We start from the raw sequence: 18,266 nt of genomic DNA on the forward strand, positions 1-18,266 counted from the left end.
GCACAGCTTCCTCTTGGTGATGAGGATGGCGTATAGGAGCTTCTAGATTTGGGGGTAGTAGGTTTTAGAGTTAGATAGGACCTCGCTAATGAAGTACATGAGGCACTATACTTTGAGAGCGTGCCCTTCTTCTTCTCGCTCCACTACCAGGGTGGTGCTGACCACTTGCATGGTGGCCACAATATAGAGTAGAAGGGGTTCTCTATCGATCAGAGGAACCAAGATTAGGGCCTTCGTTAGAAGCTGCTTGACCTTGTCAAGTGCTTCTTGGGCCTCAAACGTCCATTCGAAGTGGTTGACCTTCTTCAGAAGTCGATAAAGGGGGAGACCTCATTCGCCGAGGCACGAGATGAAGCGACTGAGCATGGCGATGCACCCTATAACTCGCCATACCCCCTTCATGTTCTAAATTAGGCCCATCCTTGTGATGGCTGAGATTTCTCTAGGTTGGCTTTGATGCCACGCTCGGAGATGATGAAATCGAGCAGCATACCCCTCGGGACCCTAAAAATGCACTTCTTGGGATTGAGCTTGATGTCGTTTGCTTGGAGTTTTGTGAAGGTCTACTCAAGGTCAGCTACGAGCTAGTTAGCCTATTTGGACTTGACCATGATGTTGTCTATGTAGGCCTCAATGGCCCATCCAATGAGGTCCCCAAAACACTTAAGCATACAACGCTGGTACGTAGCCCTAACGTTCTTTAGACCGAATGACATTGTGATGTAGCAGAACAATCCAAAGGGGGTGATGAAAGATATCGTGAGCTGGTTAGACTCTTTCATCATGATTTGATGGTACCCGAAGTACGCATCAAGGAAGCAGAGGGTTTCACACCCTAAGGTAGAGTTGACTATTTGGTCTAAGCGCGGCAAAGGAAACAGATCCTTTAGGCATGCTTTGTTGAGACCCATGTAGTCAACACACATCCTCCATTTCCCACTCTTCTTTCATACAAGAACGGGATTGGCTACCACTTAGGGTGGTACACTTCCTTAATGAATCCAACTACCAAGACCTTAGCGATCTCCTCACCGATGATCCTGCGTTTCCCCTCATCGAAGCGATGTAGGCGTTGCTTCACTGGCTTGGAGCCCAAGCAGATCTTCAAGGCGTGCTTAGTGACTTCCCTTAGAATGCCTGACATGTCCAAGGGTTTCCAAGTAAAGATGTCTCTGTTGGCGCGGAGGAAGTCGACGAGCGCGCTTTCCTATTTGGAGGAAAGCGTGGTGCCAATGCGCACCACTTTGCCCTCGGTGTTGCCAAGGTCTATGAGGACCTCCTTGGAGCCCTCTACTAGCTCGAAAGACCTAGCCGACCGCTTGGGGTCAGGGGCTTCTTCGGCGACCTCCTTCCTGATGGCTACGAGCTCTTCGGAGGTGACGATTGCCATGGCGTGATCGTAGCACTCGACCTCACACTCATAGGCACACTAGAAGGAGGTGCCGATGGTGATGACCCCACCTAGGCCCGGCATCTTCAGCTTTAGGTAGGCATAGTTAGGGACGGCCATGAACTTCATGTAGCATGGTCGTCCTAGTATGGCATGGTAGGTTCCGTGGAACCCAACCATTTCAGAGGTAAGGGTCTCTGTTCTATAGTTGGATGGACCCCCCGAAGGTGATGGGTAGATCGATCTACCCAAGTGGCACGGCCTGCTTTCTAGGCATGATGCAGTGGAAAGGCGCTCTGGTTGGCTAGATGCATGCTCAGTCGATGCCCATAGCGTCGAGCGTCTTAGCATACATGATGTTTGAGGCCGCTGCCTCCATCTATTAGTACCTTGGTGAGCCGCTTCGTGCTGACGATCAGGTCAACCACGAGTGGGTATCTCCCCGGTTGTGGGATGCTCTCTAGGTGGTCGGTTCGATCGAAGGTTGTGGTGGACTTCGATCATCAGAGGAAGGTAGGCGCGACTGGTTTGGACGTATAGACCTCGCGGTGCATGAGCTTCTAACGGCGCTTAGAGTCATAGGCTATCAACCCTCCAAAGATCATGAGGTAGTCATCTGGTGTTGGAAAGCCACCGTCTTCCCCTTGGCGTTGTCCATGGTCGGATCAGGGTCCTCCCCGTGCTCCCCTTTGTTGGAGCCTCTAGACAAGAACCACTTCATGAGGTCGCAGTCCTTGTATAGATGCCTAATGGGGAAGGCATAGTTCGGGCAAGACCCCTTGAGTAGCTTCTCAAAGTGGTTCGAAGTGCCCTCCGTGGGCTTCCAACCCCCCTATGGTCGGCGATGGCCACAAGTGAGCCCTCGCGTCGCTGCTTGTTCTTCTTCTTGACGAGACAGTTAGAAGCGCCTTTGCCAGCGTCCTTGTCCTGTTTCGCCTTGCCCTTGAGGCAGTCGAAGATTGCTCTCACCGCCTCTTCGCCCGAGGCATGGCTGGTGGCGATGTCGAGGAGCTCCTTGGTGGTTCATGGGCCCTTGCGTCCTAGCTTGTAAACCAGGGACTCGCAGGTGGTCCTAGATAGGAAAGCCCCTATAATGTCGGTGTTGACGATGTTAGGTAGCTCGTTGCACTATCGGGAGAAGCGCTGGATGTACCCACGGAGGGTTTCTCTAGCCTTAGGGTGCTTATATGTGCCCTAGAAATTCCCCACGAAGATCTCTTTTAGGTCCGCCCAACTTTGGATTTTGTTGGGCGAAAGGTGTTCCAACCATGTTCATGCCGAATCGTCCAGGAACAATGGAAGGTTGCGGATAATGAAATCATCATTATCTGCTCCACCGGCTTAGCAGACAAGCCAATAATCCTCGAGCCATAGTCCAAGGTTCATTTTCCCAGAGTATTTCTGGATGTTGGTTGGTGGTTGGTACCTTGGCAGGAAGGCGGTGTTGAGGATGTGTCGGCCGAAGGCCTAAGGCCTTGGTAGGCCAGGGCTCGAGCTTTTATCCTTGCTGCTGTCATAGCATCCGCCATGACAAGGGTGATAGTTGTGGCTAGCTCCCTCTCTCAGGTCATCGTAGGTACGCCTGTGGGCGTCGAGGGTGTCGTGTGTGTCACGGTTGTAGCCGAGATGTTGATGCACCAGGACTGCGGTGCGCTGCCTACCGCCTTATGGTGCCTAGTGGACTGATGCGTCCTTGCTAGGGCACTTTGAGGGCGTGCGCTGGCTAGCGTCGAGCTTCCATCGCCGAGACAATGAGCTCTCGGCCTGATGCGCTGCCGCACACTCGAGCAGCGTGTGAATCTCATAGTGGGCCCAACGATCTTTAGGCGTGGCTGACCCTGGAAGCCCACAGAGCAAAGCCACCGTAGCGGCGATGTTCTGGCTCACCCAGGCAAAGTGTGGGAGGGATTTATCGTCCGCGACGATCCTCCGATTCATGTCGCGGGCCATGGCGCGTGCACGCCCACCATCTCCGTGGCGCTCGATCTCTCGATCAAGCTCCACGTGTTCCTGCTCGAGCTAGAGTCGTGCTTTCTCAAGCTCTTGGTGTCTGACCTTTAGCTGCTCCACCCGTAGGCGGGGTGGGACCCCTATCTCCCCTTCAACCTCATCGTCGAGGTCATTCGTTGGGGTAGCCTCCTCCTTGTGGATGCTTTCGATGTGTCCCTCGGGGGTACCCATCACGAAGCACTCACAAGAGGGGTGATGGCTCCCCTACCAGAGCCAGAGCCAGAGGGTGACTCTGATTCACCTATGAGGAGGTCATGGAAAGACTCCGTGACATATTCGGTTATCCCCATAAACCCATCATTCGTGGGGGATGAAGGCGCGCGTTGCACCACAAGGTGGCCATCGGTCTCTATGGCATTATAGAGACCAGATGGGAGTGTTGTTGGGGCGCTCTGGATGAGGTATTCTGGAGAGAGCGGCTCTCTTCTGGCAAGCTGCGCTATGACGTTGGTGAATGAAAAGACGAGGCGACGTAGGTCCTCCCGAAACGGCTGGGGTCCCAGGAAGATGCCGAGCTAGCGCTCAAGCCTCCCGTGGTCGAAGTTGAGGAGCTGGTCGTTTCTGGGGGCGCGGGCCTCCGGGGCGTGCAGCTGTAGCTCCTTGAGTGCCTCGGCGATTGCGTTGAGGCTGGCAGAGTGAAGAGGTCGGATGGCGGCGGGAGCCATTGCCAACTCTCCCTCCATTGTGACGATGAAGTCCAGGTCTTCGAAGCACACATGTGCGCCCCGGGACCTAGCTGAGGTTGTGATTAGCCATCTGAGGCCTGATGTTGATGTCGAGACGCGCAAAAGGCCCCTACCTGACGCGCCAACTGTCGGTGTTTCGAGTAAATACCAACAGTAAATTTGTATTATTGCGCGTCTGGCCCGGATGATGCGCTAAGAAGACATAAGGTTTATACTAGTTTGGGCAGAATGTCCCTACGTCCAGTTCATGGCTATTGCTCGTGTTACTAGCACTAAAAGTTCATAGTAGGGGCTACAAATAGTCGAGAGAGGAACATGTCCTAAGTCTCTGGTGGTGTGTTGTAATGAGTTCCGATCGGTTCGGATGAGTTCAGATCGAGTGTCCGTTGTGCGATGGGTCGTTTGTCCCATGCCCCTTAGTGGGGTGCCCCGCTTTCCCTTTTATAGGCCAAGAAAAAGCACGGGTTACAATGGGAGAAAAGAGGAGAATGAGAGAGAGAAAGAGAAAATCCTTTAGGGTCGTCGGGCCTTCCTTTTCCTTTGCGCGGGTTCCACTGACACGGCAGGTGGTGATAGGGACAGCCTCACGCCGGGCGCTTATCCGCTTGTTGATGCCATGCCATGTTGTTGTCAGTGGGTTGTAACGTCTCACTCCGCCCTGGCGGGCGGCGCGACGAACCAACATGCTGATCAGCGGTCGTACAGGGAGTAGGCAGCACAGTGACCACACGTTCGTCACTGTGGGCGATGTGAGTTCCTTGGAATGACATGTTGTGGGGACGGGTCGTGTTGAGACGTGACCGCTCCCTGCATGATGCCAGAAGTTTAACATTGGGTTGTACTTTCTAGCTCGTAGTGGTTGGTGACGGCGTGAGCTTCCATTAGGAGCCGTGCCCGAGGGATCGGGCTGAGACAGAACCAACCCTCAAGCGTCGGGCGAAACGGAGCCCGCCCTCAGACGAGGCGGAACCCGTCCTCGGGGGTCAGTCGAGGCCAACCCTCAGGGGTCGGACGAAGCGGAGCCATCCCTCGAAGGTCAAAAGGCGAAGCCAACCCTCAGGGGTCGGACGAGGCGGAGCCATCTCTCAGAGATCAGCTAAGGCGAAGCCAACCCTCCTGGGGTCAGACCTCGGTGGTCGGACGAGGCAGAGCTAACTCTCAGGGGTCGGACGAAACGAAACCTGCAATCTCGATGGTCGGACAAGGCGGAGCCGCAACCTTGGTGATCGGACGAGGCGGAACCCGCGACCTTGGTGGTCGGATGAGGCAGAGCCCGCGACCTCGGTGGCGCTCTTGACTGCTGATGGTTATTAACCTCCTTGGTACTCTAGTATTTATCCCCGACAATATGGGCTATGCAACACAAATCAACAGATCATTCTCGATTCTTTATCAATTCGGAAGGCAACAAAGTTTAGCTTTACCACCAATACACGTAAGAACACCATGGAAGCATACAGTTGAGAGAACCAAAATCATTGCCAAATTGGCACAAACGCACAGATGCCAAATTAGCACGAACGCACAGACGCTAAATTAGAAGGTGAGCTTCTCGCGCATGACAGGCGCATCAAGCGTGGTCGAGCCGTTGAGGATTCATCCACTCCAGTCAGCGCGATGGCTCCCGTGCGTCGCGTGCCTGCCTGGCGCCGTGGTCCCTGGCGGCGATGCGACGCCCAGCTCCGGATATGAACGGAGACAGAGAGTGGATCTGTGGATGAGTGACGAGCCAAGGAGCGATTACTGCTGCGGAAGGGCATGCGTATGAGTACAGGCGGGTCGAGCGGTTGCGGCTGCGGCTGCTGGCAGCGGGACGCGGAGGGGGTTGGAATGGATAAGGGTTGGTCTAGGGTTCCATAATTTATAGGCGTCTCCTCGACCTGGGCTGTGTTGGGTCAGCCGGGCCTCATAGCAAGTCAGCTCAGATCTCGCATTTTTTATCCAGCTAATCGGGGCGGCGGGGAATCGGGGACGGAGGACGTGGGATCGTCCCCGACCCCGTGAGATCCGACGGGGATCAGTTTCCCCCCGTTTTATTTTTCATGGGGCAATATTTACAACGATCCCCGTTCCGGGAATTTCCCGCGGGAAATCAGGGATGGGGTCCCGTTGCCATCTTTAGCTGGAATCCGGACAAGTCCTGTAGAGAGACATCAGACCTGCCCGAGCCATGTCCGCCTAGATCGGACCGAACGACGAATCTCTGCAGTCTGCTACTACTACCTCGGTACTGTCCGACCCGGACGCGCAGTCCAACGGTCCAACCCAAGGCGCATCATGTCCTCCCTAGCACTGGGCGCGGCCGGCACCTGGCCGGAGGCCGTCATCCAGTGCCTCCTCTTCCTCCTCGCCGCCGGCATGCTCGTCGCGCTCCACTCCCTCCCCCGCCGCGCCGCCCTCCGGCTGCGCCGCTCCGGCGCCGGCGGCGGCTCGTCCGCCCAGTCGCGCCGGCACTTCGCGCAGGGCGCCCAGCTCCTCGCCCGCGCGCGCGCCGCGGCCCCCAAGGCCCCCGGCCCGCTCGCCCGCGCGGCCGTCACCGAGGCCGACCGCGCCATCGCCCTCGACCCCCGCGACGCCGCCCCGCTCATCCTCAAGGCCCTCGCCCTCGACCTCCAGGGCCACCGCCTCCCCGCGCTGCGCGCCCTCGACGCCGCCCTCGCGCCGCCGCTCGCCCGCTCGCTCGAGCCGCGCGAGCGAGGGGACGCGCTGGCCAAGCGCGCCGAGATCGCGCTCGCGCTCCACCGCCGCCGCCGCCTCGACCAGGCCGCTGCCGATCTCGCGGAGGCCGTCCGCCTGAGTCCCGAGAACGCCCGCGCCCATGCCCTTCTGGGCGAGTGCTACGAGAAGAAGGGGCTCGCCGCCGAAGCTCGGGAAGCCTTCGAGACCGCCGCATCCATCGACCCAAAGCTTGGCGCTGCGCTTGACGGGCTCCGTCGGTTAGACGGAGGCAACGAAGGAGACGAAAGTGACTGATGTAAGCAAACTTATAGCCTTAACAATTCCTGCTTTGAGCTGCTTCGTGCAAGATATTGCAGATCACATGTGGAACGAAGTAGTCCGTCATCATCTCACTCTTTAATTTTTTGATTTGGTCTGTGGAATGGAATCAATTGATCCATCACCTACCATCTCATTCCTAACAAGCTAACAAAGTCATTTCATTTCACTAAATTTGAGGAATGAACTCATGATGCATCAACCTATCTAGAATGGGTTGATTCCCTAAACCAAACACTCCATAAATATCTAATGATTTATGCCCTGGATGCTAAAAAAACATGTTCTTTCTCTGCAAACTAGCAAGCGTGAGATAAAAATTAAAAAGGACTATCTCACCATAGTCAATTTTAACAGTGGATGTATATCGGTTATAAGGAACAACAACACTATTGCACAAGCATAACAGCAACATCACTTGCCTGCAGTACCAAATTCTATGCATACTTGCCTTTGAACACTTGGATTATGGAAGGAGTCCTAGTTGCCTCTGTTCTTGTTGGTGCTAACTGCTTTTGTATATGGTAAATCCAACAAGGACTCCACAGTCCACACCCAGTGACTCTTGTCCCATGTAGTTGCAACAACACTTAATCAACAGTTGACAGCACTCTCAAAAGAACGATCAATGCTTGGTTTTGGATGGTGGGCAATGAAAGCGCTCCACACTGATACTTAGAGAACTCACAACGTTTTTTCACACTATCATGGGTAAGAGGATCCGTCTACAGGCTTCAGATTTAGAAGGCTCCCAGTCTAGCTCTCCTTCTGCAATCTAAAAAATAATTTAAAAAGTATTCATATAATTCGATACCATGGGGAAGGCATGTTGTTCTCTTGCTGTAGTGAAATAAGTTTTGTTGTTCACATCTGATGAAAATAGTCTTTGTTATTTCTTTATAGGTTTGTAGCATGCTTGCTATGTTCAACCCGAAGCTATAACTACATTTTCCTTTTCAGGAACCTGCTGCTGGTGAGCATTTTACGTCTGTTGTATATTTGTGGTCGAATGCACATCAACCTTCAGGTTCAAATTGGTAAAGGTGATGTGTTATGTGGTGTTGCTGTAATTATTTACCTTAAAGATGCCACTAACCATGGTTCACTGTTGTAGATTAACGCATTTTCAATCGAATGGTAGTATGACTCCATTGTTAGTTCTGTTGGTTATGATTCAGCTCAAGTATGCTCTATTTACATATTCCAGCAGTTTCTTTTCCTGAATAGTGACTCTATTATTGAATGAAACAGTCACATAGTCAAAGTACAAAAGTATATGCTCACATCACTGGATGTTCCTTCAATACACTATTTGACTGTTTCCATTCTCTTGAACTTAGTTACTGGTAGTGTGACACTTTATAGAGATGATTTGTGATGACCAACAATATCTTTTGCACTATAGCTCTATCATTAGCCTGTGATCCCATCATTAAAAAGGGCGTACCCAGTGCAGAGAGCTCCCGTTCTGTGCGGGGTCTGGGGAAGGGTGTTAGTGGCAAGCCTTACCCTCGCCTGTGCAATGCGAGGAGACCGCGACTCGAACCCGGGACCTTCCGGTCACAGGCCGTAAGACTCTACCGCTTGCACCAGGCCCGCCCTTCATTATATATCAAATTATCTTATGTGGAGGAACTTTAACTATCTCAATAATAATTTTTAAAAAAAACAAATACAGTCAAAAGAGGTACAATGAAATGATATAACAATCAAAAGGTACTGTGGGTACAAATAAATTCTGGTAATAATAGCTTTCGTTAGGTGTCAGTGACCTGCCAACAAATGAATATATTGTCCTATGTTATCAGTCACCCAATTGCATTATGTCCAGCTGAAACTTGTGACTGTTTTCATCTATGCAAGTCTTTATTTGATCAAGCTATGAGAAATGTTATCCATCCATCTATTCCTTCCTTCCTACTATAAAAAACAGGAGTGCAGAATAGCCCTGGTGAAATCTTATCTTCAATTTAGTTATCAGATTCTGTTAGCATTGACTGATAAACTTGGCCTGCATAATAACATGATATTTTTGCCCCCTGCAATTATCTTTTTAGGTATCTGTGTCCTCCTTTGGGAGGTCTCTAATCATGATCTGTACGGTTTTTTTTTTATATAAAAAGCAGATGTGCCCCAAAGGGCAACTGCACGGTTGCACCCCTAGCCGGGGTTCTTGGAACGTCTGAGAACAACAATGTTCACCATGAAGACATGAAGTTGTGTACTAACTACTCCATCCAAAAAAAAATGTAATTCTAGATTTGAACCAAGTCAAACTTTCTTAAGTTTAACAAACTAATGATACCTATTTGATATCATAAATGTTAGACATCTTTTGTATAAGTTTGGTCAAATTTAAATTGTTTGACTGTCGAAAAGTGAGAATTGCATTATATTTTGGTCGAAGTGAGTACTACGCAAAAGGTGAATTTGTTGCGACATGGTTTGTGCAGTGCAACCACAGCTTCAACCCTATGTATCTTAACTTAAAAAAAGTGTACAAGTTGCACAATGGAAACTGTATTTTTGCAGGGAGTTCACTGATAACATGTGGATCATTTGTTTTCTCTTCGACTTCATAGTCTGCGGTATGCGTTATTTGCACTTTCTGGCGTCCCTGTACTAATGGAGAAAATTCTTTATTTGTCATTACAAGTTCAAGCGGTTCCTTATTTGTCACTAAGAAACTTTTTCTCCTTATTTGCCACTGAAAAACCTCTCCTTCCTTATTTTCCACCGACTCAAACCTTCATCCCTTACATGCAGTGCCGGATGCAGGATGGAAACAAATGGGAGCTAAATAATGAAGATTTAGGGACTAGAGCTAGAGATTAATGGTGATTTGAGGCTAAGTAACCGTGGTCAAATAAAGAAATCAGGCTCACTAGGGGGCTGTAGCCCCGGCAGGCCTCCTTTGGATCCGCCCCCGCTTACATGCCATTTTTCATGTGTTGTGTTGCTCTATATTTTCCTTCTTATCATGATTGATAGTTTCTATGGAGATATTGTCAGATATAAAAGGTAGAATCTCGTCTACAAGACGTTTTTACCAAAGAAAAATACATTAATGAATTAATCTGTAAATATAAAATTTATATTTTATAAAGTAGTACTACTTCATTGAGGTTTGTTTCTGACAACACATTGAGGTTTAAGAGACTAAGTTTGTAAGCTGGGTTGGTAAGGGCAATATAGTCGTTATGAAAAAGTCTGACATTCCCTAACAGAAGTTAATGGAATAGACATTGCAAGGGATTGAAAGTTTGAGTCAATGGCAAATAAGTAATGAGAAGTTCTTTAATTGCAAATAGAAAACCACTTTAACATTGAATGGGAAATAACAAATTTTCTTGTACTCACGCTGCTCATCGGAATGGTACTCCCATTTCTGGCAGAATCGTGCTTCCACTCGGACTCTTCACATAATAAAAAGACACTCATTTAAGATCATAGCATTGAAACATGAGTTTATTATAGTCATAAAGTTTTTTTTTTCATAAACCTCAAGGCCTATACACGGAAGGTTTTGTAAATCAAGGCGCCTAATAACTTTTTTATATATGGTGTCAAAGTGTCAATCGACTAATAATGAGTGCAAATGGTACAAATATTTTTCCAACCTTATTCGGATCCGAATTTATTTAGAGAAGTTCAGATCTATCTATATCTAAGTCTGGAATATTCAATATCTGATACCGTATCCATATTCGATTACTTAAATAGCACATTTATGATATCGATATCCATTCGTGTTATATCCGACATAGTTGTTACTATCCGTATTCAAATCCGAGTCTAAAAAAAACTGAAAATAAATATAATATCAGCGACATCTATCAGTATTGCGTTCGTCTGTGCCCCTAACTAGTAGAACAGAGTTTCACAAAAATCATGTTTACTCAAAACTTGAGGCTAGCGTTACGTGTTCACAAAATCCGTTGCTTTCGCTTGAACTTATCAACCCGCTTTATTAATCATGATATATTATTTTTCTCACATAATAAATCAGGCGACGATACTTTTCAGTAAAGCGAATCAGACCAAAATAAGTCCATTTTCTTCAACAGCGACTCAAACCAGGCTCCTGGACGGCTGATATTATCATCCAAACGCTCCTGCCCAAGCACGTGCACGGTGCACCCCTTTCCGTGTGGGCCTAACAAATCGGCGGCCCACATGTCAGTGAGTCACAGATCACATCACCGGCTGGACACTTGGCTGCCACGAAAGCCACGGCACGGCGCGCGGTTTCCCGCTGCCACCGACGCGTGGGACCGGTGGACCCTTGCCCTTTGACCCGCCTCGACGTCGGTGCCTCGCGTCCCTTGCTCTCCCACCGATCAGGCGAACAAATACGCACGCGCACGCAAAAATAAAAAAAAAAAACTTTTGTTTTGTTCTTGCGGCGACGAGGGCGCGAGGCGAGGTAGGTTTTCGGATCCCTCTCCTCAATCCCCTCACGTTTCGTTTGGTTTGTGTTCTTCCGGCGTCGATCCTGACGAGATCGCTTCCTCTCTCTCTCCCCACGTGCCGCCGTCTGCCAGTCGCGAGGAGCCGAGGAGGATCGGGGGTCAGGTACACATGTCCGTCTCCTTCCCTTGTTCGTATCATCGTCGTGGTTGGGTCCGTTGGATTTGTTGCTTTTGACGGCATCATGCGATCGGTTGTTTTTGCTTGATTTTTTTGTTATTTTTTCCCCATTAGGGTTGGATCGATCTGTAGGGATTTGGATGCAAAACGTTGCGAATTCCGGCCCGTTGGTTTTGCTACAATCTCTCTCGTGCTCTCGCTCTCCGTTGGTATAATGGTATCCTCGTTTGCGCGCGGTAAATGTTTTTGGGACCGGGCACCGGGGTTGAGGGCGCGTATCCTTGAGATTCGTGCGGCCGCTGATTAGTCGACAGCTATGGCTATGGCATCTGATACGAGGAGAGAATCGGCGGCTTTTGCCGCCGTGAGCCGTGGGGCCAGGGTGGTGCTTGGTTCGCTGCTTTGATGCAATCTTTGTCGCCACTCGGAGTATGGGTGATTTCTCCGTTTGGTTGTAAATCTGAAGATTTCAGTAGTGCCGTTTGTCTTCCTGGAAATGGGTCATTGTTTCAGTGTGAGCGTGATGGCCTGCCTGTTTATGGTGTTATCTGAAAGTATGCTATAGGTCTGTATTTGACTGTTTGATCTTACTATTTTCTATTTGCTGCTGCCATGTTTGGCCCCTCGGATGAAATCCTACACTAGATGGGACCATTATTATGGTCCCATTGCGTCAGTCATTCAGTTGAGTTGTGCTATCATGCTGCACACCGTTCTGGTCTTATCTATCCAATGAAAACTTCATACAGCATTTGCTTTGATGTCCCTGATAGGCCACTGTGGAATAGAGATCTTTATGTGCACCTCTATGATACCCCATCACTGAATCTGCATCGAGACTACACAAGAAAGCTGGTCAGCTAAACTGGCTGACTGACTGACTTTATCCTCGTCGAGGACCGATTACGTCATGAAGAAACTACAGGATTGCAAGTGTGCTGCATGATGCATGAACACATGCCATGGAATCTATTGCACTCGATGGCTTGTGCATACAATCTGTAACAATATAATTAAAGTTCATGCACCATTGAACCTATTATAATTGCTCTTTGTCTTAGGCAGTGCCCCCGTTCTGGTCCACTCGTGTGCCGCCTCGTTGCTTTGTGGTTCAGTTAGGCAGGCAGCTCAAAAGGTAACGAAACAACCAATATATGTTAATTGTTTGGATTCATGTCAGTGAGGGAGTACAAACCAGAAAGAGGGTGCTCTGCAAAATTGTACCATGGTCTTTGGAATCCTAGATACAAAGATGTAGCATGCAAGTGCACCTAATGATTCATTTTCTAGGAAGGAGAGCGTACTTAAACCAATCCTTGCAAAAAGTGGGGTTTAAGTTCAGAAATTTCATGCCTTGGGACAGCAGTGGATTATTTGTGAAGGTTTGACTAGTATGCTGGCTCCAATCTAGGTAGTGGCTGGATGCAAATCATGGGGCACGGGCTGATGTTGTGCAAAGACGATACATATTTCTATGTACACATATACTTGGATATCTAGTAAGAAATAAACTAACAGTTGGAAGATATATGTGCTATTATCATAAACATACCAAATTACTTTTGTTTATCTAGGTGTTGGAATACAATTTTGTGAAGGATCATTTGCCATCAACTTCTGCTTCAGTATATCTATAAAAAATTAGATCCAATCCTACTACAAATACAGATTAATCTTCAGTTTCAACTTGATAGTTTATCAGTTCATGCCCAAACCTTTCCATTGAAATCTGCATATTTTGAAGGTCTTGTTGGTCCCACCAGTCAAAAAGCACTTGGTAGAACATAGGGTTGTTGCTGAAGATTATTTGTGCTCTGTTACAAGTCTTAATTCTAATCTGAGTACGCTTGTTACCATAAAAGCTAAAGGCTCGAGCTGTTTCTTCTTGGTTGTGTAAAAGCAGAGAATCAAAGCATGTTAGGGGCTATCAAGTGATCACTTCCTTTGGGGTTTGGTCATGGTCATGCATGGAAGCACTTCCCTAGGAGAGAATCCAAACTAGCTTTTGGCCCCTCAGTTTTTTACACGACTCCATGATTTGTATCTACTTCTCCTTTCACTTCACCCAAGAGAATGGAATGGAAGAGAAGGCATATCATCCTATGGTTTTGAAACCTATATATTCTTTGGTAGCATCTACTACCATGACTGCTAGTACTTGTAACTAGCACAGTAACATAAAAGAAATTAAATAGATGGAGTAGATAAAAAGCAAAAGCAAATCCACTAATGTAAAGCCTCGAGGATGAGCATGATAAAGGGCAAGGGAAACAACACAGGAGATGTAAAACACAACTGAAAATTAAAGGGTTGTTCAAAGAGTTCTAAAGACAGTGGTCAACGCCACCCTTGAGGGCTACTACCCTCTTGGTTTTGCCCTGTCTTTATTGGTATTCAGGCATTCTCACCAGTTATGCATCAGCTCCTCCCTTTGCTTTCTGCCCAGGAATCATTTTTCATCTCGTTTTGTGCATGGGGTGTTTCATTATGAGACAATGGCATCTTTATCTGCATTCGAAAATTCCCTCTCTTATAACGAAAAAGATAAAGCCTAGTTCTCAACGCTTACAGCTCATCAATCCAATTGGATAGCTATGTCTTGATTTGTAGTTTTTCCTTTTCTTTCTCTTCTGTCACTTTCACCTATTTGATTTTGTATCATATAACCATGTGACCATCTGCCAGTAAGCTTTTGCATTTAGATTAGACAATGGTGTGTCTATCAGTAGCCCCTTGTTGATCAAAGTGAGAAAAACCCTCGGGGCCGAAGTGGTATATCAATTCACGAGTGATTCTGAGTTTTGCCAAAAATAAGGTAGCGCAGGTTATTTGCTAAGCAGAAGTGGGGTAAAATGTATTTGCTTCTCAACCATATCATATTTGTTTAAAGACATTTGTTTTTATTTGCATGAACTGCATTATCGATTTTATTTAATCTTATCCAGGGGGCAGGAGTGGGGACCTTCTCTTAATTTTTCCTTTTTTTGCAAAGAAAAAGTTTCTCATTTGTTAGATTAACTTAGTTGAGAAGATAGTATGTTCTTTCTTTAGTGCTAATTTTGCTTTTTCACCTACACATCCTGTTGTCATGTACTCCCTCTCTTCCAAACTATAAGACCTTTTGGCTATTCTAGATACATTTATTTTACTATCTCCTAAAAAAAACATTGCTTTTTACTATGTATTTAGATATAGTCTATATCTAAGTGCATAGCAAATGCTATGTATCTAGAAACGACAAAACGTCTTATAACTTAGAATGGAGGGAACAGATGTTCACGCTGTTGGTAAGCTATTGAACACTTTATGCCCCTTTCTCTCCTTGCATTTAGAATATTCACTTGTGCTGCAGTGTCCCCATATTCATACTTGTTCCTTCTTATCCAGAAAATTAGCTATTCCATTTCTGATCCATTCATTGGAGTTTGGCTGATACCTACTTTTCTCATTTTCTTAGAAATATTTCTCTAACAACTATTTATGGGACTTATTTTTCATATTAGTGATAGTATATGGTTCAGAAAATTAATTATCACCAGTTAATTAAGCTATATGTAAGGGACCTCTAAATCCATGGAAAAAGCTGTTCCGAGGCTTCGAGTTGAAAAAGGCTTGCTTACTTCAAGTTACGCTGAATAAATGATATGGATGGGCCATGATATTGTTGTAGATTGCTCGACAGAAATGGTTATAGCACTGAGTTGATGTGATGGTTGCTTGGAATGGATTCCGTGGTCTTTTCTCAATAAGTGATAGTAAAGGAAGGCGAAGTTAGCATCGAATATCAGGAACAGGAATAGCATTTCTCTTAGTTGCAGGAATCAAAGGTTATATATTGATAAATAAGCATAGGTTCAGAATTATAGGCTCCATTCTCAACACCTCCAACACTTGCTTATTTCCATCGGAATCTAATAAGTGCTAATTTTAGGTTTTGCTTTTCTTTCCATATATTTTGTATGATTCTTGATTAGGTTATCGATGCAGCGCAGCCTCCACAATTGCTCGACCTAGTGCGATAAGCTGTATTGTTGGTATAGATGTGTTTGTGGTTTTGGAACGAGGTAACTAAATGGGTGATGTATTATACCTTCAAAAATAGGAAGACAGACAGAGAATCTGTCATTCAACAGTTAACTATATAAGTGTGCCATGAAAAGAGAATATTTTACTAATCACTAACATTTACTCTATTTTGGATGCTATACCAACCACCTCCTCAAATTCCATATTAGTGTTTTGGATGTGTTTTTCCTAAAACATATTCTGAGCACACCTACAACAGCTAGTGCATGCCATATTTCCTAAGCACAAGAATACGAAGAAGTGCACATCCCTCCATCCCATGTCTCAAAAGATGTTGCCAAGGCAGGCTAAGATGCAGGGCAAAGGAGGCATTCAAACTCCCCATAATTCTTTTCCCTTTAATGGCTTTCTCTTCTTTTCTTTTCTTTAACTCTCCTCTTCTTTCTAGTTTTACGTGATTCCCTTGTTCTTCGCGGGCCAAAGTGCACTAAGAATCAAAGGCACAAAGATAGCTCACCCTCGGTTTCAGCATCCCCTCCATACTTCACTATAAATACCCCTGCACATAGGCACCTTGCTGCATCACCATTTCACTTCATAGCACTTCCTAGGACCCAGCAACACAGCAGCCGAAGCTTTGTTTAGGTAATTTAGCTTTGTGTTAGCGTGTAACTTCATATATATATCTTCTTGGATTATGTTTTTATTCTAGCTCTTTGATTGTATCTCCCTTAATCTGGGTGCCCATTTTTTGCATGGTTTTGATAGTGTAACTACTGCAGGCAAGATGAACAGGAAGCCGGGAGACTGGGACTGCAGGGCGTGCCAGCACCTCAACTTCAGCCGTCGGGACATATGCCAGCGCTGCAGTGAACCACGTGGGGTCGCTGATCGTGGCAGTGGTGGTGGAGGTGACTATGCCAACTTCGGTGGCCGTGGTGGTTCCTCCTTCGGCGGTGGCTTTGGTGCTGGCTCTGATGTCCGCCCTGGTGACTGGTACTGCTCCTGTGGTGCACACAACTTCGCCAGCCGCTCCAGCTGCTTCAAGTGCTCTGCCTACAAGGAGGAGGCTGCTGTAAATAGTGGTGCTGGCGGCTTTGATAGTGACATGTCACGCTCACGGGCCTACGGCTCCGGCAGCGGTGCTGCCCGTACCAACCGCCCCGGTTGGAAGTCTGGAGACTGGATCTGCACCAGGTGCGTGCTACTTAACTTTATCCTTCTACCTTTGCTGAAAGATAAAGTTTGCTCTGCTCTATCTTATTTTCAGTTATGTGTATCTACAAACTCAGTAACTATTTCATGGACGGGCAAAGTATATCATTCTTTCCATGAATCCATTTGCTTGTTTTCTTATCGACTATGGATATACACACGGTCTGATGGTAGTTGTGACCTTGTGTATGCTTATATCTTCTTGTTATGCTATGCTTCCGTGTTTTCTGGCTTTATTTTAGAAAAAAAAAGGATTGTTTTATCAGCAACATGCTGGAGTAAGAGACAACAGAATCATCTTATCTATGCTTTCTGTCTGCATGGATGATAGCAATAAACTGCTTTTATATCTTCTCCAAGGAGTTGCTGATGTGTTGTATTAGTGGATGAGTATTGAGTAGGTACGTGTTTTGTACTAGTGGGTTTTGTGCGACATGTGAGGATTGGTTGTCCTTATCACCATATTTCAACGTCATAGCACTCTGCCAGCATGTATTTTCCATGTTTCAGTTAGTTATATGATTTGAGATTCCCATGTCCTGTGAATTCTGCTTTCTGCTAACCCTTGTGCGTGCCTGTCTGAATGTTTACAGGTCTGGATGCAACGAGCACAACTTTGCTAGCAGGATGGAATGTTTCAGGTGCAACGCACCACGGGACTCCGGTAGCGCTGCCATGACCTACGAAAATTACTTGTAAATTATCAAATCTTCCCTCCTTTTTCTGGCTGCTATCCATGATTCTGACCGAATGTGGGGTTGTTCCGTTTGCAGGCACTGAGGCGTAGGAGCCAAGTTTGCAGCGTCGACGAAGCAGAAGCAGCAGGAAGAGAGGAGTCCTCACATCGTCATAAGAGAGTAGTATATTTGCAAATGACATCCTTGATGCTCTATTACTAGTTTTGTTCCACCCCTACCGTTTCTTTTAGATTTGGTTCCTTCTCATCCCCATTTGGGACAGTACCCCGGACCTATGTTCGCTGTTTTATTTCCGTTCGTTCATCTCCGCATTGCGCTTGGATCGAGTCCTGTGATGTAACCCCAAAACGCTTGCTTCACAAGTATTAACTAGTACTGTTGCTTCTTAATATCTCGGGGTGTTCATCCTGTTCATGTGTATGGTGTACGGGTATTGGTACTTGGTGTGTGAATTGCTGGCACCTTCATCTTCATCTGTTGGGAGTGTGGCCTTGGCCGCGATGACACCGAGGACAGATACCGAAGACTGTTGAGAAACGTTGTCTGGTGCAATTCATTTGATAGGAGTCAGGCACGAAACACCAATTCCAGCAGTTGAAGAATCCAACATGGCCTCAACCTCTGTAGTTGTGATAACGTTTTGCTTCCTTCCTT

General features: G+C 47.1%; 2 protein-coding genes across 6 annotated transcripts; both read left to right on the plus strand.

The window, feature by feature from the left end:
- Window positions 1-6,027: 6,027 nt before the first annotated feature.
- LOC136466844 (uncharacterized) lies at window positions 6,028-8,770 on the plus strand. Its single transcript, XM_066465357.1, has 2 exons — window positions 6,028-7,060; window positions 8,044-8,770. The coding sequence occupies exon 1, from the start codon at window positions 6,364-6,366 to the stop codon at window positions 7,057-7,059; it is 696 nt and encodes a 231-aa protein (XP_066321454.1). The 5' UTR covers window positions 6,028-6,363; the 3' UTR covers window position 7,060; window positions 8,044-8,770.
- Window positions 8,771-11,388: 2,618 nt separating this feature from the next.
- Window positions 11,389-18,020, plus strand: LOC136466845 (uncharacterized). 5 transcript variants are annotated; one of them, XM_066465358.1, is made up of 5 exons: window positions 11,389-11,509; window positions 11,628-11,658; window positions 16,482-16,896; window positions 17,508-17,609; window positions 17,688-18,020. In XM_066465358.1, the coding sequence occupies exons 3-5, from the start codon at window positions 16,487-16,489 to the stop codon at window positions 17,692-17,694; spliced, it is 519 nt and encodes a 172-aa protein (XP_066321455.1). In that variant the 5' UTR covers window positions 11,389-11,509; window positions 11,628-11,658; window positions 16,482-16,486; the 3' UTR covers window positions 17,695-18,020. The 5 variants fall into 5 exon arrangements, with proteins under 5 accessions (XP_066321455.1, XP_066321456.1, XP_066321458.1 ...); XM_066465359.1 differs by having other exon boundaries at window positions 11,441-11,509; window positions 11,628-11,666; XM_066465360.1 differs by lacking the exon at window positions 11,389-11,509 and adding an exon at window positions 12,735-12,808 and having other exon boundaries at window positions 11,551-11,658.
- The last annotated feature ends 246 nt before the right edge of the window (window positions 18,021-18,266 follow it).

Source organism: Miscanthus floridulus, chromosome 7 (assembly GCF_019320115.1).
Source record: "Miscanthus floridulus cultivar M001 chromosome 7, ASM1932011v1, whole genome shotgun sequence".
Taxonomy (NCBI): domain Eukaryota; kingdom Viridiplantae; phylum Streptophyta; class Magnoliopsida; order Poales; family Poaceae; genus Miscanthus; species Miscanthus floridulus.